Here is a 16764-nt window from a genome sequence, read left to right on the forward strand (position 1 = left end):
TTATTGGGTCGTTTTGCTAATCAAGAAAAAGCATCTTAGTTTGAGAATTTTTAGATATTTTTACTGAAAATAATTTTTTGCAGTGTATAAATAAAAGATACAACACAAGATGTGTTAAAACAACACAAAGTGTGTTGTTCCAAAAATAACAGAGATGTGTTAAGTTAAAGGAACAGTATGTAAGAAATGTATATCAATTAATCATAAAATGGCCCTGATATGTCACTGGACATTAAGAAATAATTTTCATTTCCAATACCTATATCACTCACAACAGTGGTCTGGCCAGGATATTGTCATTTAAAAAGTGGAGTTGCAGCCCTCAACTGATGTTTATGTTGTCGTGTTGTGTATTGGCCACCAGTTGTGAGATTGCAGTACCAGTTTTAGCCACAAGTTTTGTGATTGCAATATCAGTTTTGGCCACAATCCTACTCTTCCTTTAAGGACATTACACTAGATGTGTTGTCCTTAACTAGACAAAAGATGTGTTATTTTAACACATTCATCTTAAGAGTGTATATTTATACCGTTACTGCAAACAACATTTCCCAAATCTCTTAAACTGGTAATTTTAAGAACTACAAGAAACATTAATAGCAAAATACCACAAAAAATATAAGAAAACTACTAACTAAATGATGTACCTAGAGTATTATAGAAATGTATAATATTTATTTACCCACATCATAAGCCTTCCCTCACATACATGTACACAAATATACTATATGTCATCTGTTTTTTTTTTTACAGCTTTTATTAACATAACAAGATTGATGTGTACTACAAGACACATACGCATTTTAAAATTTTATCTGCGACACATGAATCCACTTTAGGACCAGTTTAAGGGATTTCAATTGTACACCACAGTTCTCCAGGTACTGTAATCCTGAGGTGGCTTATGAGAGAATTTGCAACTTTTTCTAAGTACTGTTGTAAACTAATGCACTAATGGCATTTTAAGTGAACACCATTTTTTTGCAATGTAAAAACGTTAAAAAAAAAATTTGGAAAGTGGGTAGAACAGTCCTCCATTAGAAAATATTTTGTTGATTTTATTTATATTTCCACATATTTTTATTTAATGATGTAACCACCAATGCACATAGAGTATATGTAATTGTTTACAGCCAAATCATTATCATATAATTTTTTAACTCTTCAAAAATGTTCTTTCTGTTTGCTCCGTATATGGTTTTGTTGTCCACAACAAACAGAAGGGCTACTTGCAATATGATATTGCCATGATACTTATTTGGTAAACAAATGCTTTTTCCAACTATTATTAATATTTTCTAGCAAAACTGAATAACAAAGAAAATCGAATACTGTATAAATCCCAAAATAATATGAACTGCACCAGTGTGGTGATATCCTGACCTCTTTTTGTTGCCTCTCCAGTTCCTTCATACGGATTTCTCGAGCTTCTGCCCGGGCAGCCCGTTTAGCTGCTAGCCTGGCCTCCGCCTGAAAGAGAGACAAAAAGAAATACAGTAAGAGAGAGTGAGTTAGCGTCAGAACCTTCAGAGAGTCATTTAAGATAACAATTTCAATGGTTCATTCACATGACTAGATATCAAACAAACTGCATTAAAACATTGACATTTAGTTACCTTTAATACAAAAGAAAATCAAGACTATTTACCAGTGTGTGAAAAGGGCAAATCACAGCAGACTTCTCTGCTTCAGTCTTATTTATGCAAGCACAAAGCTCAAACTCGTGAAATGTAATCTACTTAAGCTATTTACAAGAATTTAATGATTAATCCAGCATAGTTTTAATCTCATCATTGACTTCAACTGTTTGGGCAATGCAATGTTGCTTTATGGAAATGACCACTATTAGCAGCGCTATAAAATAAGAAACTTTTTTCTTTATCATAAAACATGTTTTACCTACAGTATACTAGGCTATATGAACGACAAAGATAAACATAACTCTTCAGGAAACATATAATTTATTATTTACACTATTAACTAAATTCATCATTCAAAGACTGCAGGCTGTAAAAGCAATATTAAAATGCAATTATAGGAACAAGATCATATCTTTAGTTATTCCTCCTCACCTGAAATTGAGATATTACAGAAATATTTATTGCCCTCATGCATTACTTTATTTCAATAGAGACATGCTACATTGAAAACAGTCATCAATTGACAATATTCTGACCCTGGTCATTGTTTCTACTAAACAATAGTTTGTTTGTAGAGCCAAGGCAACAGCTGATGTCACTGTAACTACACCAAAGTTAACCAAGATTACCAAGATTAACTCTCTGAAAGTCTATTACTAGTTACACAAAACACAGTAATGTAGAAAATCATTCTTGACTTTTTTATTTATAGCCAGATCTAAAAAGATTTTACCTACAGTACTACATAAAGACTGTGGAGGGCAGTATTTTCAATATGTTAATCTAACAAAATAGGGAATGACTCAAGCACTTTCCCTTCAACTGGTTTCTTTAATAAACCAACAAATGCATAAATACATATCATACCTTGACCCCACCATACCACAGTCATACTGGAAATAATAAAGCCAGGCTTAACAGTAACAACACCATCACTCAAAGCCATACAATTACTTCATACTTGTCTAAACGTGGATACAATTTTATGAATGTGTAGTTTTCATTATTATCCGTAAGTCAAATTGTTTAATGAAAACAAAAAGAATAGGGATGTTGAGATATGACGTAAATATTTAAGCTATCCCGGAATGCCAATTCATTTTGCTCTTAAAGGTAAAAACCACAGTTTTTCAATATTTTACTATGTTCTTACCTCAACTTACTAAATTAAACTAAATTGTATGGCGTAATAGCACTTTTGGGAGTACTTCGACTCACCTGAAAAGTCCGCTCCCCTTCCCCCTTTCATAATGGGAGAGGGAGGGTGTTACTGCGCCGAGTCGAAGTACTCCCAAAAGTGCTATTACGCCATACAATTTAGTTCCTCTTTTAAATCCGCTTAGAAAAGCGCTACGTTTTATTTTGTACCACCAAACTTGCTCGTATAACTACTCGTCTTAAATAGGAAAAACGATGATGTGTTTGGTCACTTCTAACTTTATCTCTGATTGGTACCATTGAAGGAATGGGGCTAAGCTAAATGCTATCGAAGCGTCGCAGCGCGCTCCAGCGCTTACGTGCACGCACACAGATGATAGAGGGATGTATCAACAATTCTTAGTTAAGGTAATAACATATTTTAATATTGAAAATGAGTAGACTATTCCTTTAATTCATCTAAGTTGAGGTAAGAACATATTAAAATATTGAAAAACGGTGGTGTTTTCCTTTAAGAATTTCCAATGGGTTTTCAGAAATGACGGATTTATATTTCAGGGTAGAAAGGGGTCTGCATCATGTCGTAAACATTACTTGAAAGATTTTCATGTTTTGTTCCTTACACACTCATACATTAGAAGTGAAGTTTAAAGCCTTTGTGTTTCTAAAAAAAATTCCTATGAGAAATTGACCCGTCAATCCGCAGGTTAGCATTGCTAACAGATTAAATTATTCTAAAATACTTTTTAGAGCATATTGGGAAAGAGTTTTTACATTTAATAATTACTTTTTATAACATATGTTTTAACAATACTTTGTAGTTTACATGTACACAGTAGCTACTAGCTAAAGTCTGAATAAATCTCTGACAAACTGGTAATAATAAGCTTGCCAAGCGACACACACAGACTGTTACAAAGCAACTCTGGCTCTTTTGTCTGAGTAAGTCACTACTCATTGAACAGGAGGCTTCAGACAAGCCTGTGTCCTAGATCCAGCCAAGCACATCCACCAGCCTGTCAACAACATGCAGGGAGCTAGAAAACTTACAGACAGCTCAATGGTGCAATTCTCACAAACAACTGCAAGTGTCAGAGGACTAAAACAGAAGCTATAACAGAAAAATTTAGTGAACCAGTCTATAAATAATGATACAAACTCCTGATGCGTTGCATGCACAGTTTTATTTCAGGTTTTAGCCTGTTTTTATTACACAGACAGATCTATGGAATGCTTGATTCTGATTGGTCGCATAATTCTAATAAAACTAATGATATACCACTCAACAGGGTACTGGGTCATCTTGATTGGTACTGTATATGTTAAATATATCACTCTGCTGTCTCTTTACTCATGTCAATATAAATTAGCTACAAATGAGCTAATAAAATATTTCTAATCAATATTTAGTGTTCATGTGGCAAATAGCTGTGTAATAATAATAATAATAGTAAGTGGTATAGTAGACATCCAGCCGGTTGTTATGTCAAAATAAACCCAGAAAGGTTGATCAATATTGTAATATTGATTTCAAGATTAATAACTGTTTGCACCTTTCCATGATGTTCACATCGCGTAATTATGTCACTTCTCAACATTCCCATGACAACAGGAGAAATGGCTGCAAATGTGTAAAGTAAATGCAACATTTTTCAACTTTCTGCTAAGATATATATGACTTTTTGCTACGAAAATGCAGGGATTATGAAATCATGCAAGCCCCGCATATTTTGCGAGCACAAATCGGCAATTTATGCTGCGCAAGTACGGCATATTTAAAAAATGCGGTCACCGCATACAGTAAATATGCAGACTTTGGCTGATTATGCATTGAATTATGCGATCGCATAATCACGTTTTTCTAGAGGGACTGGCTTATAATCAGTGATGGGCAGTAACGCGTTATAAGTAACGCGTTACTGTAATCCGATTACTTTTTTCAAGTAACGAGTAAAGTAAGGGATTAGAATTGCAAAAACAGTAATTAGATTACTGTTACTTTCCCGTAAGCAGGCTGCGTTACTGCGTTATTTTTAACCTTGATTTTTTTGTTTCGTGAGACTGTCTCTTGTTGTGCTGCGAGTCGAGTGACAATGACGTATGAGCGCCGCGCCGTCAGTCAGTGTAGTGTTGAACGTGAAAAGACAACATGGAGCGCGGAAGAGAACAAGACGTTTAATGTTTGGAAGTACCGACATTACTTTGAGTTTAACCCAGTTAAAGGTGATAAAAACATCAGCGTCCGCTGTACACTCTGCGTGGGAATAAAACTTTTATCCACAGCGCAAAATTCCACCTCAAATCTAAGCAAACACCTAGCAAGGCGGCACAGGAATGTGAAACTTACTGAAAAAAATCCTGAACCCCCAGCTGACATGACCGATGCGGCTCCATCTCATACACGTTCACGCGATATCTGATGTAAACAACAGACTATAAATCTCTATTTCATGGATTTTACGCATTTGTGGACAAAAATGGTCATTTGATGAACTCTATTAGACTGCTTTATTGGTTTATTCACACATCTGAAACAGACTGGATTCGACTCGCAATCGTAATATTAACACCAAGGTAAGAAGTCCCGTTTATATTCTGCATGTTGTCATCTGGACTTCTGTAACAAAATACTACATTTATGATGCTAGAGCATCTGTATCTCAAAACAGAGACCATACACTGATGCTAAACCCGTAGACCTTTTAAACGATGTATAGTAATGTTAATTTAATATTATTAAATTAATGTTTGTAGACAGTAGGCTATGTAGATATTGTTAGCAGCGTTTAAAAAAACGACGTCATCACGCCCACGAATTAGTGCGCGTCGAGAGGTTAAAACAGATAATGTTTCATTTGATTCAATTTTAGATTATGGAATATGCAGAAAGAATAGAATCAGGGTGAAAGGTCTTGGCCCGGTTGCATAAAGCACCTTAAGTTTTTCCCTTAAGTTTGACACTTAAGGGGTAAATTCCCCTCTACTGTAAGAGAATAATTTAAGGGTGTTGTATACAGTATAATCCCTTAAATGGTTCTCTTTGGTTAGGGTAATCGTTAAATGTTTCACGACAGCGACCCAGGTTTGTTGTTATAAAATACTATTGTTGCCATGGAGATGCAACAGAAAAAACTTACGTTTTTTTTGTAACACCCTTAAGCTTAAATGAAACAAGGGTGAACTTAAGGGAAAATTACACTTAAGGTGCTTTATGTAACTGGGCCCTGTTGCTTTATACTGTAGCATGCAGGTCGTGCATCATGTTTTAGAAAAGTAATTAGTAAAGTAACTAGTAAAGTAACTAATTACTTTTGAAAATAAGTAATCAGTAAAGTAACGGGATTACTTAAGGAAGTAATCAGGAATCAGTAACTAATTACTATTTCCAAGTAACTTGACCAACACTGCTTATAATACAGTTGTTAAGTAATTATACAGAAATAAATTTTTGACTGCAGCCAGCGTGTCACGATAAATCATCATCAAGTAGCCTTACTTTAAAACATATAATTGTATTTACCAGTTAAGCAGTACTGTAAAACTGTAAGACATTTTTACAAGATGTAATATAAGTCTCAGGTGTACCTAGAATGTGTCTGTAAAATTTTAGCTAAAAAAAAACACAGATCATTTATTATAGCATGTCAAAAATGCCCCTATTCCGGTGGGAGCTAAACCGCTTTTTTCATATGTGTACTTTTTAGACAGCATTTAGCCGCATTTGTGCTACAATGCTAACAAACGTATTTAGAAAAGCTTTTGGGTAAAATTAGCAGTCAGTCAGTGGCCATGGGCGGGGCTTTGTTTGTGTGACATCACATTAAAAAGAGAATCAAAACAGCATGTCTAGAAGCCTAATGTTGGTCTTGTTTTAGGACACTTTAACGTTTTTACGGAAGTGTCTGTGGGTGAAAATATTTTTTTATAGCAGTTTACATTTATTTGTAATAAATAAAAATGCAATATACTATTATTTTTAATACATAAAATCGTCAAAAAAAGGAGGTTTGTGTTGGTTTGCTGTGAGGTTTGCTGCATACTCTTGTCACAAATGAATAAATTACTGCATTATTATTACTGCTAAAAGTTTTAAAATATGAAAACTACATTCTTAGACCTTTCCAACAATATATAGTTTGTCGTGATAGATTAACATTTACCTGAAAATATTGAAGTAAACTTAGGTGTCCCGCTAATGGGACAGCACCGGTTAATGGGTTCAACAGCTTTCAGCACCCATCTGTCATTTTTTTTTTTTATTTATTTACTTTAATGACACTGGTACTGTTATGTCAGTAGTCTCAGTGGAAACTGGTTATCATAAACCTCTGTATGACAAAAATCTATAGATGGTTAGTCATTATATATCTTTAATACGGCAGTATTATAAGACAACAGCCTAAAAATGAAACAGCAACAGATCACAACCACATCCTGGAAAAGCGTCATTTTAAAAGTTTCCATGCAGTAATGTCTGCTAAAATACAGCACCAGTAAAGAGTAACAGCATAAATACATTCACATGTCAGTAAACTCCAAAGGACCAAAACCCTTTGATCATGTGACTCAGCATGAGATACACGTGTATGCGATAAACTGCCTTATCAGTTAACCCAGCACTGTCTACATTCTCTGGTTTAAACTGGTGCGTTTTGTTAGTTTCATGTGCTAGGTTGGGAACCAAGCAAATGTGTTTAGTGGTGAAATAATGTTTTTACTGCTAATGTAAAATTCATAGTCTGCATCTTTAAATATAAAACGTTCCAAGCTTCACTCATGGTCGCAGCTGTCGTCCCTGCATGCTTTCCAAAGCCTACAATTTCACACAAATATGCGCTACCGAAATGAAGAAAGAAATCTGTGCAAACAATCTGTGTTTACTTCTTTGGCCGGCGGCCGGCATTGGTGGAGCTGTATTTTGAGCTTTAATGTTCAGTTTCTGGTTTCCATAAACACCACTCTGTAAAAACAGACTACTAGTCGCTGCTATTAGAGGGATTTGGGGTTCTGAGAGAAGAAGGCCCAGATGCCTGTCCCAGATCAGACGGAAGCATGGCTGAATCTGGCAGATGTTTCTCTCCTCAGCAGTGTCAGGACCTCACAGGCCTCCCTATGGAACCATAAGGAACTGGATTCTTACAGTGCCAGGAAAAAGATCAAATCTCCAAAACCACATTTAGGAGCTAAGGGACAGCTCAGTCCTATACTGCAAGTGGTTAAGCATGAAAGACTGTGTAAAAGGTATGTTGGATTTCTATGTGTGACACATGATTTTGGGATGCCACTGTACAACAGTTGAAACATTACTGATTAATCTATGACTAGAATCTGTACTTTAACTCTTTCCCTGCCATTGACGAGATATCTCGTCAATTAAGAGAAAACGCTTCCCCGCCAATGACGAGATTTTCCGTCTTTCCGCAATACCGCCCTTCCGCAACTTTTTAAACCCGGAAGTATTGCCCTATGGCAAGCGGCTGCATGTCCGTGTCTGGGATCTCTATGAAAAGTCCGTCACAAAAATGGAATTATCTCTGCTTTTTGCTCAAAATGTGGTGTTTTTGCTGAAACCTACCCATATTCAAAAGCTGATTACAAAAGAACTACTCAAGGTAGGATGAAACGTTTTTTTTTTTTGTTTGAAAGCAGAGGGTCTGTTCTTGGTATATTGTATGTTTATATATCTGAAGAAGAACATTTTCTGGAAGGCATTAAACTTTGGTGAAAATCATGAAAAACGCTGGCGCTGGCTGGCAACTTTTTTAAAAAATGCTGGCGGTGAAAGAGTTAAGACATGTACTGTAAGAGGTGTTTGTTTCTTTTTGTGTCTATTTGTATGGGTTAGTGTTACCCTCTTCCAAATATTCACAGAGGTCCAAGTAGGGAGAGAGTTCATACTGTTCAGGAGCTCCTAAACATCAGAGCTCAAACTCAGGGTTTAGCAACTGCCTGTGAATTAACTTTACAACCTACTCCTCAGAGAAAAGACTTTTCAATTAGACAGTACCATAACAATTTCACATATACTTGATATGTTCTGGATATCAAGAACTTCTTTCATGAAAACATTAAGAAAGTTTAATATTAACTCCAGAGGGCGGAAATTAACTAATTGCAACCTCAATTACAACTTTTTGTAAGCCAGAAGTAGATAAAATTCTCTATAGGGAATACTGTAGCACTATAATATAATGCTTTGTTTTAGAATCCCATTCAGCCCGAGAAAACAATGAAGGCTGATTCAAAGGAACAAGTTTTGGGTAGAGCTATCTATTTATCTTGCTGTAAAAGCTTACACAAACTATTTATCGATACTCCACTTTTTTTAAACATACTCATTTTCCAGCTTTCACAGAGTTAAACATTTGAATTTTACCGTTTTGAAATCCATTCAGCCGATCTCCGGGTCTGGCGCTACCACTTTTAGCATAGCTTAGCACAATCCATTGAATCCGTTTAGACCATTTACTGTAGCATCGCACTCAAAAATATAGCCAAAGAGTTTCAATATTTTTCATATTTAAAATTTGACTCTTCTGTAGTTACATCATGTACTAAGACCGACAGAAAATTAATAGTTGCAATATCTACGCAGATATTGCTAGGAACTATACTCTGTTATTGCACACTGATATTACGCAGCAGCCAAAAGTAGTTCCCTTACTAACTTTCAATAGCAGGAGACTGTTTTCAGACAGTGCGTAATATCATTGCGCCTCCTGCAGCCATGTTACGGCAGCAAAGTCCTTGATTATTACGCCAGAATGAGAGTATAGTTCCTAACCATATCTGCCTAGAAAATCACAACTTTAAATTTTCTGTCAGTCTTACGCAATGTAACTACAGAAGAGTCAAGTTTTAAATAGGAAAAATATCCAAACTCTTTGGTTATTTTTATGGAATGTTAAATGGTCCGATCTGACTCAATGTATTATGCCAAGCCACGCCAAAAGTGCCAGCGCCAAACCCGGAGATCAGGTAAATGGACTCCAAAGCGGCAAAAATCAAATATCCAACTCCAGGGGAGCCGGAAAATAAGAATATTTTTTTTAAAAAAGTGGAGTGTCCCTTTAATGGCAGTTGTGGTTCAAGCCCAGCTTTACACTACAGGGCTTTCATACTTGAGAAAGTTAACTCCAGGACGGGTCATACTAAACCTTGAGTAAATGAAATCCTGGGTTATCAGGGGTTAAAAGATAACATATTGGGGATTTATAATCTGTTGTTCCTTATTTGCATATTTGCATTATCAACAGTTTGGATAAAAACAGCGGTGTCACTTTAAATAACTGCCTCAAACAGGTTGCCATGTAAATTATTCTTGGCAGTTTTATGCCCTCTGAGATATCTTTTTCATTCCAGTTCTTTTCCTTTTCCATCATTTTGTTAATTTTTCTCTTTTCCTTCAAATGCTGAAATGACTGCTTACACAGCACACAGACTTCACTGCAGAGCTTGTGATATAATGTACGCACTGTTTTAATCTAATCCTACTTCGTTTCATACTAAAAGCATTCAGCACCGCAGCACAGGGTAAACCCCCAAAAAACCAAAGTTAACCCTGCTTAAGAACAGGCCCGGACAGCACACATACATCTTGCCAACGTCGTCTCAAGAGTGGAACGTTGCCCACCTTCCTTACATACAGACCGTTTCATTGGACGTGGGTGCGGTGATGCGATTACGCGTAGGGCTGTGACGATTAATGGTGCAAATGCACGTTTTCTCAATGAATGAATTTAAATGATTTACGGTGAAATGCCGCCACATCCAAAAGCCAGAGGGCGCTCTTGTGTAGAAACTCCAATTGTGCCACAGAAGAAGTAGCATTACAATCGCTATTCCAGGAAATGTCTAAAGGGATATTTATATCGCTGTTCCTCAGATTGTTTCAGGTATTTTCATGATAATGAAGAATATTATATTATTAACACAGAATTGGAGCCTTGCGATTCAGAATCGATTTCAGGCAGGTCTTTTTAATGGGGAACGCGATGTATCGTCACAGCCCTAATTACGCGTCTGGTCCAAACTTTCCTTCCGGTTTCAGTTTTTTTAATGGTCTGACTAGTTGCTGAAACTGAACTTTTCAACAAATACCTCGTAGCTCATTAAAAATATGTGTTACACCGGTTTTGGGCCGATGTCGCGCTTATCTGTTTCCATGTGCTTGATTGTAAGATTATTTGCAAATTTTACACGAATCACATCTATGTGATTTGTGAAATTATCGTATGATCAAAGTTAGGATGCTTTCTACACAGCACTTTATACATGAATTCTATCCTGAATTTGCAAATGTTCTATAAATGACGTGAATCAATGCTCCCCTAATGGTCTGGTAAGGTACTGCATGTGTCAAACTTGGCCATACGTGCTAATGCACGGTTGAGTATACTTTGAAAGCTGTGGGAATGCGTCTGTGTGTGAGACCGAAACGCACAGAAAGTGAAGTATACCTGGGCCATTACGAGTGTGGAACAACATGAGGGTGTGTGATATGACAACATTTTCAGTCTTGGGCAGGATTTTTATTTTTTATTTTTTGAAGTGACGGAAAAATTTGAAAGCCATCTGTCATTTTGAAAGACTTTGAAAGCTTGTAAATGTAATTCCCAGTCCTGTCCAGTTGGTGGCAAATGCGTATTTGATGTAATGCAGCACTGCGCAGAATGATCTAGGTGAAGTTCTGTGAGAGAGCTATTCAATTATAATAAAAGCTATTAATTATTATAATTAAATTATAAATTGACGGATAATAATTGATTATGACGGAATTTTTACAACCCTGTATGTCAAAATGACAAACAATGATAAAGTCTAACGCAGCCTCTTATCTTGGATAAAATAAGGGGGCGTGCACACCAAAGCTTTCATGCCGGGGGCCGGTGTATGTTTTCAATTGTTTTTTGATTTCAAAAAAGCCAGCTGCTGTCGTTATTTTCAGCGCGTTATTTCATCCGCCAGCTGTTTTCAGCCACGTTTAAAAGCTTTGGTGTGCACACCCCTAACCCTTTAAAATACCCTTATTATGATTGTCTTTGGAGACCAGGATCACAGATTCTCTGAAGACAATTTCACATATGTGGCTAATAATGAAGAACTTTGCAAACCTACCTAGAGAACATAAAACGAGTGTTCCAACTTAAATATCCTGTATGCTGACTCAACCTTGTGTGGGCTAGAAATGGAGTGAGTCAGCAATTCAGATTTTAACACAGTAAGTGAAATGTGTTATGAAAGAACAAAGAGATCAAAATAATCATTATGTGATACTGGTCTTATAAACTGGCATTACAGTGATTCAGAAAATAAATGTACCGTTATGCTTGCTAATAGGCGAGTTATTGTTTTCTAGGTGACACAGCACAGATGATTACAGAGTCATGGAGAGCAGAGCGCTCTGGACTAATCTTTTCTTAGAGTGCAGGGCAGGCACGTATCGCATCACTTCCTGTCTGCACCTCACCTCACTCTACCCAGCAACTTAATCACAGCTTACTGCAGCCTGCTCACACACAGACACGCAAAGGCCTACAAACAGCAGTTTCGCCTCCCACTGCATTACCACAAGCAGAATAAGGGGTCTTTTATATGATAACAAAACTACAATCCTGCCACTTCTGGATGTTTTTCTGTGATACTGTCATCAGTAGCCCTGAAAAGGGAGACAGAATATCTCAGATGTGACACTTAACTGAAAGCAGGATGGACTGCAAAAATGATGCACAGTTGTGTGGCTCCAAAGGGGGCGATTAACACAGGAGGTTGTGGAGAAGCTTAAAGGATGCAGGTCAGTGGGTGGTGCTAGCCAGTCTGTGACTACAGTGGGGCAAGGGATAAGTTCTTTACTATTACACCATATGGAAGACTGTTTAGTAAACCTGCATAGTAGGCTCACTTAAAGGGCCAATATTCTGTTGCTTAAAAGAACATTATTTTGTGTATTTGGTGTAATGCAATGTGTGCTCGTGGTTTATGGTTAAAAAAACATACATTATTACATTATATAATACATACATAATACATTATTGTTGCTCACCTATTAGGGGTGGGACAAAAAAAAAGATTTTTAGATGCATCGCAATGGGGACGTGGCCGATTCCACAAATGTCGTGGATGAGGCTTCACTTTTAAAAAGATTTCTTGGGGTTTGAAATTTTAATATTTCCAACTTTACAGATCTTATATGTGCACAAAGACCTTTTAACACTCTAAAGACAAAGGAAAACATGAAATCAGATCATGACTCCTTTAAAAAATGTTAATGGGTGTATATCCTACCTCCTTCTCCACCCTATCTACATGAATGCCAGTCAAATACCTGCACTAAGTACAGCCTTAACAGCTTTTTACTTCTGCCTTAGGAGCTGGAAAATAAAAAGGGCAGCGAGAGGAAAATAAGACGAACATGAATTGAATCCAAAGTTCCAATGAGCTACACATGGTTTGAGTATTATGAGACTGTGTGAAGGGGACATTTCACAAGACTTTATTAAGATGTCAAATAAATATTTGGTGTCCTAGCTCACAATACCATATAGATAATTTATTATAGCATGTTAAAATTGCCACTTTGTAGGTGTGACCAAAATTGGGTGTTGGGTGTGTCCTTTAAAATGCAAATGAACTGATCTCTGCAATAAATGGCAGTGCTGTGGTTGGATAGTGCAGATTAAGGGGCGATATTATCTCTTTCTGACATCACAAGGGGAGCCAAATTTCAATGACATATTTTTTTTACATGCTTGCAGTAAATGGTTTACAAAAACTAAGTTAATTGGTTGTTGTGTTAAAGGTTGTTGTTCACATTTTCTAGGTTGACAGAAGCACTGGGGACCCAATTATAGCACTTAAACATGGAAAAAGTCAAATTTTTATGATATGTCTTCTTTAAAGGACATTAAAAATAGGCTACATTGTTTTATAAGACTATGGATCAGTGATTCAAAAACAAAAGATCCAATGCCATCTCATTTGCCTGAAGTACACTAAACTACAGCAGCAGCTACATCTTACATAAGCCTACTGGAGCCATTCTAACGGTTTGCTATTGTGATGCCTATTAAGTCTTTCATTTTGCTTTAAAATGTGTGATGCAAGATATGACTGACATTACTGACATGTGGAAGAAATAAATTCATTAACACAACATAACCGTCATTGTTTAGGCCCAAAAAAAATCACTGAATCAAATATGATGTGAACGTCTGTGTGGTTATGAAATGGCTGGGAAAAGCTTTTAATGGACTTTCACATGATTCTTAGTAAGAACAAGCTCTGTTCCAATGTCTGTTCCAGTGAAACAAAGTGTATACACAACTGCCACTGCAAACAAACAGAAGAATAAAAAATGATTGCGTTTTTCCTTGGCTTAGCTGTTCCTGGTGTTCAATGTATAAAAACAGCTGACAGAGATATTTATTATATTCAATAAAGATGAATCACTAGAGGAGCAACGTAGTTCCATGACTGGCCTAGCAGCCTACTGATGACTTAAGTGCACACTTGTAATCCATGCCTGCTTAAAATTTTGTCTTGTACCTTTGCCTCTCCAGTCAAATACAAAGTTTTTAACTTAAACATTGGCTCTGCTCTTTCTGCCTTTGGGCACTGCAGCTAATTGTGGAGTTTCCATGAGAAAGCAGAAGAAAAACAAAGTAAAAAACTTTTTTTTGAGGACATAAAGGTTAATGTCGTCTTCAGGGACTGAGTCATCCTGTAAGAGGGATGGTGAGCTTAATAAAGGGTGGAGAGTTTTAGAGGGCACAGACATGTATAAGAAGACAAAGATCACAGTGGATGTTTTTTTAAACTATGCAATTTTGCAGGCAAATTATTTAATAAAACTCCCTTAATAATACAAATATTATGATGGAGCATCATATTAGGAATTAGGTTCTGGGTCAGGGACATATTTTAGACTTTAATGTCCATACACAAATAGATTAACAACACCAATAACATGTGAATGCATTGTAACTCGTAAACCTGTGAAGTTAAAATCTTCTCATTTGAAGAGAATCAACCCAAGGACATAGTCCATAGCTGAACACATCCAAACAGTTAACAGCAAAACGTCAAGATGAGGTCATGCTCTGTTATAAGAAAGAACTGTGTTCTTGTGCTGCAAAAAAGAAAATAGACAAGGACAGTCTATGTGTAAAGTCTGCAGTGAGGAAATCCTTTCCAGATGTGCTCTGTTGATCCAAAAGGTCACAAAGCTTTAGAGCATCATGTCTCCTAACATCTGGACCACGAGTTCCTTATATAGACAACTGTGATCTGTGTAATGATCAACTGCAGAAGCTATGACTATTTTTATAACATAACTAAACCACTGCATGTATTATTTATGGAAGAATCGTGTCCTTCTTTTAAGCAAGAAACCCATAGAGTATTTACGTGATTATGAGTTCTGTGTACTTTAAATAACACGAAACGACATCTCTGGGTGTGTGAAGGTGCCGCATCACAGCGGTTTCTGACGTCATAATCTGTAAGCTTTTTCGTTTGATCTTTGCGTAATGACGTCACACAGCTGTGCAGGTATAAAGATGCGGACGCGTATGCATGCATTTGTAGAGAGAAATGCTTCGCTCTGATGATGCAGTTTACGATTAAATTAACCCATTTCAATTGTGTTTATGTAATGAAGCATCGCTCTGTTATGCAAATCACGTAGGCTGGTTCATTCTAGCAACAACACCTCTTGATTCATTCTGCGACAAATAATGCTTTAGTGTTTCACAGAGGGTGTGGGAATCAAAATTTCCGGAACAATTAAAGACAACCGTCACCAAATCCACTTTCCTTCCATGACAGAATGTAGGAAACGAGCAGCCAATAGACTACTTATGTTAGGCAGAATATAGGGAAATCCGTGGTGGCACCAATTAAGGGCCACGTTCATTTAATTATTATGCAAATAATAAAACATGACATGAATTAAATCTCCTGTCTTACCTCTCGGGCTATTTGACTCAGAGCATCATCCTCCGCAGACAGTTTCTCTCGGTTAGGAATTCTTTTCCTTCCCGTTAATTGAGTTGCCATTTTAAATTCCCGTGTGCTAGCACTCTACTAAAATACCTTCGGATAACTAAAGTGCTATATAGATCGAAGAACACAGTGTGATGGTGTCATGGTCAGAAGTGAACAACCCTTCAGATCAACCGTTAATAAATGGATATGTAGTAACCATCAGCAATACAAAATGTAGAATAGGATACATCCTCCTTCTGATGCCTCATCGTCTCCATAAATCGCATGAATATGCGTCAGGAGCCTGTTGCACATTCACACGAAACCTCGATGTGTCACAACATCACGGCTGGGAAGAAAATGACAGTTTGCTGATACACCATGAGCAAGATTATAGGCACTCCAGAGAAAATAGCCGGTCATCCACCAGTATTCCTTTCCTGCGTTTTCTGAATCTGCTGGATAATTCGTTGGAAGGTCAAACAAGAAAAAGAAATTAAATTATCTGTCCAGATCTGAATTTATTTCTAATGAGAAGCGGTGTTGGTGAGCGGCCCTGTGATGCGATACAGCAATAACCAATGGTCAGATTTTACAACGCTAGGCTCACAGTGGAGTGGGCGGGGCCGTAGGCGGAGTCTGTTTGTTGCCCATCAATACTTTCCGTCTTCTCATCTACGTTTTATGTTCGTAAAACCTGAATCTGTACAGAATTTGTGTGTACAATGGGATTAAAACGATCTGTCTGTGTGTCTGTGCCAACCAACACTAGTCTATTTATTTCAATGAAATGAGTGTAACAGTGTGCTTTACAGTGGTACTATAGTTCCACCAAGAGGTTGTTTCAGACAACTGCAAGAAGTAATCTCCTGAATACCATATTTTAGTGCAGTCAGTTATGATTCAATGAAAGGAGTACCATTTCTGTCCATAATAAATAGTAGGCTAATAAATAAATAATAAATAAATAAATAAATAAATA

The 16764-nt window shown here is 36.8% G+C and overlaps 1 protein-coding gene across 32 annotated transcripts in view; it reads right to left on the reverse strand.

The window, feature by feature from the left end:
• lrrfip1b (leucine rich repeat (in FLII) interacting protein 1b) overlaps positions 1-16505 on the reverse strand; it is a 43702-nt gene extending 27197 nt beyond the window's left edge. For 10 of the 32 annotated variants that reach the window (XM_055213177.2, XM_055213175.2, XM_055213170.2 and 7 more), the window contains exons 1-2: positions 15765-16501; positions 1384-1470 (exon numbers count right to left, since the gene is read on the reverse strand). In XM_055213177.2, the coding sequence (XP_055069152.2) occupies positions 1384-1470; positions 15765-15854 (177 nt within the window). In that variant the 5' untranslated portion in view covers positions 15855-16501. Of the gene's footprint in view, positions 1-1383; positions 1471-15764 lie in introns of all 32 variants that reach the window. The other 22 variants (XM_055213188.2, XM_055213189.2, XM_055213178.2 and 19 more) reach the window with 7 other exon arrangements.
• Positions 16506-16764: the final 259 nt, after the last annotated feature.

The sequence above is a fragment of the Misgurnus anguillicaudatus genome, chromosome 8 (assembly GCF_027580225.2).
Source record: "Misgurnus anguillicaudatus chromosome 8, ASM2758022v2, whole genome shotgun sequence".
Lineage (NCBI taxonomy): Eukaryota > Metazoa > Chordata > Actinopteri > Cypriniformes > Cobitidae > Misgurnus > Misgurnus anguillicaudatus.